The sequence below is a fragment of the Xiphophorus hellerii genome, chromosome 8 (genome assembly GCF_003331165.1).
Source record: "Xiphophorus hellerii strain 12219 chromosome 8, Xiphophorus_hellerii-4.1, whole genome shotgun sequence".
NCBI classification, from domain to species: Eukaryota; Metazoa; Chordata; class Actinopteri; order Cyprinodontiformes; family Poeciliidae; genus Xiphophorus; species Xiphophorus hellerii.
The window spans coordinates 4,848,039-4,853,241 of record NC_045679.1 but is presented as its reverse complement, the minus strand read 5'-3'; the positions used below and the strand labels follow the sequence as shown (position 1 = coordinate 4,853,241).

At 35.2% G+C, this 5,203-nt stretch overlaps 1 protein-coding gene across 1 annotated transcript; it reads right to left on the bottom strand.

The window, feature by feature from the left end:
• Positions 1–1,683: 1,683 nt before the first annotated feature.
• tmem203 (transmembrane protein 203) lies at positions 1,684–4,746 on the bottom strand. Its single transcript, XM_032570373.1, has 2 exons — positions 4,610–4,746; positions 1,684–3,733 (listed from the first exon to the last, which is right to left on the bottom strand). Exon 2 carries the CDS (start codon positions 3,606–3,608, stop codon positions 3,192–3,194), a length of 417 nt encoding a protein of 138 aa, XP_032426264.1. The 5' UTR covers positions 3,609–3,733; positions 4,610–4,746; the 3' UTR covers positions 1,684–3,191.
• Positions 4,747–5,203: the final 457 nt, after the last annotated feature.

The window sequence follows — 5,203 nt, the reverse complement described above, 5'->3', positions numbered from 1 at the left end:
CCCCCGCAAGGAAGAACTGTCAATCAAAACGGTTGGCATTAAATTCTATATATATTTTTAAATAAATGCGTTTATCGAGCAAACGGTAAACAAATATTAATATTTTTTAAAATAAATTTTATGTAGAAACCATATAAAATAATTTCATAACAAATATTTATACTAGACAAAAATGTTATTAATGTCTAAAAAAAAGCTTAAAATTGAAAGACGTGTATAATATAGAATTGCTACATAAAGATGAATGAATTTCACAAATTTAATTTCTATAATGCTATATTATGGCCACAATCATAGAAGACAGCACTAACACTCATTTTATTAAGGTAAAGTTGAGTGGAAGGAAAAACTCACAAACGTTTAATGAACTTCTAAAATGCATAATTTGTTAAATCTATTCATTATATGTCAAAGGGCATTTATTTTATTTTATTATTTCATGACTGTTTGTTGACACTTTTCTTTAAACATCAAAGTCAGTGGGCGGGGCTAAAACTGCTACAGACAAACTGATTGGTCTGATTTTTTAAAAAGTTATAAATATATTCAATGAATAAAAACATAAATTATATTTTGTGGTAATAACATGCAATATTATTTTTTATTTCTTGATATTAATACATATTGAAGAAAAATGATGGAAACATAAAAATAAATATGAACAAATAAATTTATTAATGTAGTATTTATGTTTGTAGGTGTTAGGAAGTGTGTGTGTGTGTAGGTGTGTGTGTGTGATCCAGTCCAGTGAACAGCTGAGCTGCTCAGTCTGCTGCACATGAATCAGCACTAAGTGGCCATTCCCGGCGCTACAGCAGATTACTGCTGCTCATCAAATATTGATGGCAAAGCCGTAATTAAACGCAGTCCGACCAAAGAGCGCGACGCAAAAATGATTCGGACCCAACCGGGTTATTTCCTCAATCATGGCGGCTTCAAGGACATTAAACCAAAACAAGGAAGTCAACAAACAAAAACACAAATATTTCTGGGAAACATTCAGAGGGACTTTCACTGCGTCACACATGAACTGTTGTTTCAAACATCGACTTATGCAAAAGCTTTGAGCCAGAAAAGCTGGAATACAGGCAGAAATGAAGGATTTAAAGGAGCTCAGGGTTTCGGCAGGTTTGCAGTTTTCTGGAAGTTTGTTCTAAATTAGAGGAGCAGAACTGCATGCCGTCTTTTAGGACATTTTTAGTCAAGATTTATTGACACGTATATAAAGTATCTGTTCTTCCTTCCATATCACAATCAGGCACTAATGTGCAGCATTTTTGAGTTTCTTATAAAAACTTTGATGTATTATTTATTATTAATTTTTGTTGATTTGATGCAGAAAACCACAACAAAACACAAAGTTTGTGGTTCGAACAGGAAAACGTAGAAAAAAATTATAAATTATTTTCTTTTGTTTTTAAACTGACATTTAACTTTTGTTTTTTAAAATTAAATGATTTTAGTAAAGCTTTAACGGGATAAATTCACTAATTTTAGAAGTAAATATAAATAATCACTGTCATATTAAAGCACATGTGAAATAAAAAGTATGTGGAGAATAGAGTTTAAAAAGAATAAAAGAAACAAAATAATTTGAAAACATGATCAAAAGCTGTTTTTGGGTGAGCGGCGCCTCCTTGTGGCCAGCTCCTGTCTGTACACCATCACATCAACTTGTTTCTCTTTTTAAATGTTTGTTTTATTTACAGATTTTATACAAATAACCAATGTATACTGCAGCAAAAACCAGAGGAACATAAATATAAACGTGGATTTTTCCTTAAAAATTCAACATATATATATATATTATTTTACACAGAATTTTACATCAAGTTTTAAATTAAAGGATCCCATAAATACATGCAGAACATTTACAGAGAAACGTCGGGCTGGGCGAGGAGCACAGCGTGGAGGAAACAGAGAGTTTGGTGATTTATGAACCGTTGGCTGCAGAACGGCGACTTCCTGTGGAGAAAATAAAGTTCCTGTTGATTAACTTTACTTATTCCTTACAGATTTAAAGAGACAGTGTCGTGCAAGTCTTGAATTGTTCACATTTCTTTAAATTTAACTTTAAAATGAGCCAAACTTTGTTCAAATGCTCTAATTTGTCATATTTCTGAGTTATTTTCTATTTTAATTCTGCTGCATTATGTATGTTTTTAATATTTTAGATTTCTATTTTGTTTTTAAAAATGTTAACGCAAACTTTATCAATCAGATTTCAACAGTCGGTGCCCTGCTTAAAGCTTCGACAGTTTTTTGTTTATTTCTTGAGGATGTGACATTCTGATATGCAGATTTTTAAAAATCAGCTGGTTTAACATTTCAATAAGACATAAAAGCAGATAAAAGAAATTAATATCAGTGTATTGAACACAGATGTTTGGCTGCATGGAAGAGAAATGTAAAGAAATGAGGAATGACTCAAGACTTTTGCACAGAGTTGAGTTGGAGTATCTGTCCTCGAACACAAACAACAACCTGATTGATCGTTTTCTTCTTCTCTGACCCCAAACATGAAGAACTCCTTCACAAAATGTCAAAAAATAAAACATCAATTATATCCATGAATCTCTACGCCGGCGCAGTGGAGCCATCGCAAAAAAAAAAAGAGATAAAGAGCAGAAAACTTCAGAGAAAAACTCACTTTGTAGAACATTTCTCTGATTAATCTGATATTTTTGTTATTTTTCTTAATTTTTTTTTTTAGATTAATCTCAATTTCTGAGTTCTTTCTCAAATGTTCAAACTGAGATTTTTGGGTTTTTTTCTTGAAATTTCTGAATAATTAAATTTTTATTTAAATTTTTTTACTTAACTAAATCAGAAATTTCTGGAAATTTTTTGTACAATTTTTTTGAGAATTGTAGATTTTCTGATATTTCTTTCTAGATTAATCTCAATTTCTGAGTTTTTTCACGAAAATTTTCAGATTCATTGTATAAAATGTTTGAAATTGAATTTTTCTTGGAAATTTTCAACTTCTCAAACTCAGAAATGTCAGAGTTCTTTTTTTTCTGAAAATTTCAGAGAATCTCAGAATTTGAATTCTTTTCTCTGGAATTTTCAACTTTTCAAACTCAGATTAATCTCAGAATATCTGATTTTTTGTTTTTCTCTGAAACATCTTCCTTCTCTTTCCTTCTTCCCTCCGTCGGCAGTTAATCTCTCGCGGCGCCGCTCTGCCCTCAGTTGACCCGGCAGGCCCGGATCATCAGCAGCTGCAACAGGATGAAGAGCGGCGACACGATGAGGCCGAACCACAGGTCTCGGGCCCGGTCCTGCTCGGCCAGCTTCTGGCACAGCAGAACCTCGCAGACCAGCTTCAGGCTCAGCACCGTCAGCACCCAGAGCAGCCGCAGCACCGCCAGCCGCTTCTCGTTCTCCTGGTACAGCCGGATCGACACGATGGCCGTGAAGTAGGTGCTGAGGCCGTCGGCGGCGAACAGCGGCACGAACACCAGCCACCAGCTGAGCCGGTCGCTCAGCAGGTCCACCCGCAGAGCCACCAGCATGCTGAAGAGCAGCAGCGCCAGCAGGTGGAGGAAGAGTTCGAAGGTAGCGAAGCCCAGCCACTGGACCAGCTCCCTCAGAGAAAACAACATGGCTGACGGACGGACAGAGAACTCCGGGTCAGAGGGGAAGGAGCTCCAGGATGAAGATCTGGAAACTGAAGGCTTCTGGTGCTGCAGAGATCTCCCACCTGATTGGCTACATCTTCTCACCCAGCCTGAGGGGAAAGGAGAGCGAGTCCTTAAAGCGACAGTGCGTAAATTTTATAAAAATTTAATTTATTTTTTATATATTTGTTAAAGTATGTTGTGACAGTTTGTTATGAGACAGATAATCTGAGCTTCTATGTCCATCTGAAGAAATGCATAGGGAAAAACAACCAATCAGAACCATGAGGCGGGTCTTGGCGCTGTCAATCATCCATGTGAATTCGCTGCTAAATGAGCTAATAGCAAACAAACAACTTATAGTTACAGCAAAACCATTTATCTGCTATTATTAGTAATTATTCTAGCTTCAGCTTTCACGACAAGCTATTCTATCAGGAAGAAGCTGCAGCTTGAGAAGCGTCACACAGAGGATGATTGACAGCCTTAAGACCCGCCTCTTGGCTCTGATTGGTTGTTTTTAGTTTGCACTAGGAGAAGGCAGAAAAGCTTGATTTTTTTTCAGATCATCTGTCTTGACATAGCGAAAGTTTCAACAAATATGTAAAAAAAACATGTATATATTTTACAAAAGTTACATTCATACCCCGTTTCACCAGGTTAGAAAAGCATCAGCAGCAGATATAAAACCTGTTCTCTGTTTCTAACCACACAGGCCAATGAAGTCAGCAACTTTTCCCTCCGTCAGTTCACTTCTACCAGCCACAAAGCAGATATCATGTCCAGATAATACAGTTTAACTCGAATTAGCTACGACACAGCATCACATTTACGTTTCAACCACCAAACAGCTCGAGGATTCAGAAAAAACAGCCGAATGCTACAGAATGCTAACCACAGTCATGATTAAGGACTTTATAACAGAAACACAACACGCAAACACGCGTATTCTCAAATATATTCACGGTTATATGGAGTTAATTTACCTCAGAAACTAAGAGCGGCTCTTCTTCTCCATGGAATTACAGATGAAACCGGCAGAACACAACGATGCTAACAAGCTGCTATCATGGTAGCTTCTGCTTCTTCTTCTTCTGCTTCTTCTTCGGCCCTAAACGGCGCCGTTCATCACAGCACTGCTGCCACCTACCGGAGCTTCAGGATAACGCAAGAATCTGTCCACGAAACGGTTATCAATCCTCTACTGCTATTTTTATTTATTTATTTGTTTGTTTATTTATTTATTCTAAAAAAATTCGGTTTCAATTTAGTTTTATTTGTGCTGACTTTATTTTTATATTTTACCCAAATGTAAAATATAATTACAAGGTGATAAAAACACTTCCATTTACATATTTAATATTATTTTAATGTTTATTTTATTTAGTTTTTCTACTTATTTTATTTAGATGTTTAGGAATTATTTTTTTTATATCTTTTCATATTACATATGTATATTTTCTTGCCTGCTTGCTATTTTTTTTATTTAGTTTGAACTAAAATTAGTATCATATATTTTAATCATTTCCCTTTTTTTGCAGAATTAGTAGAAACTAAAATTTAATATAAAAAAATACCAC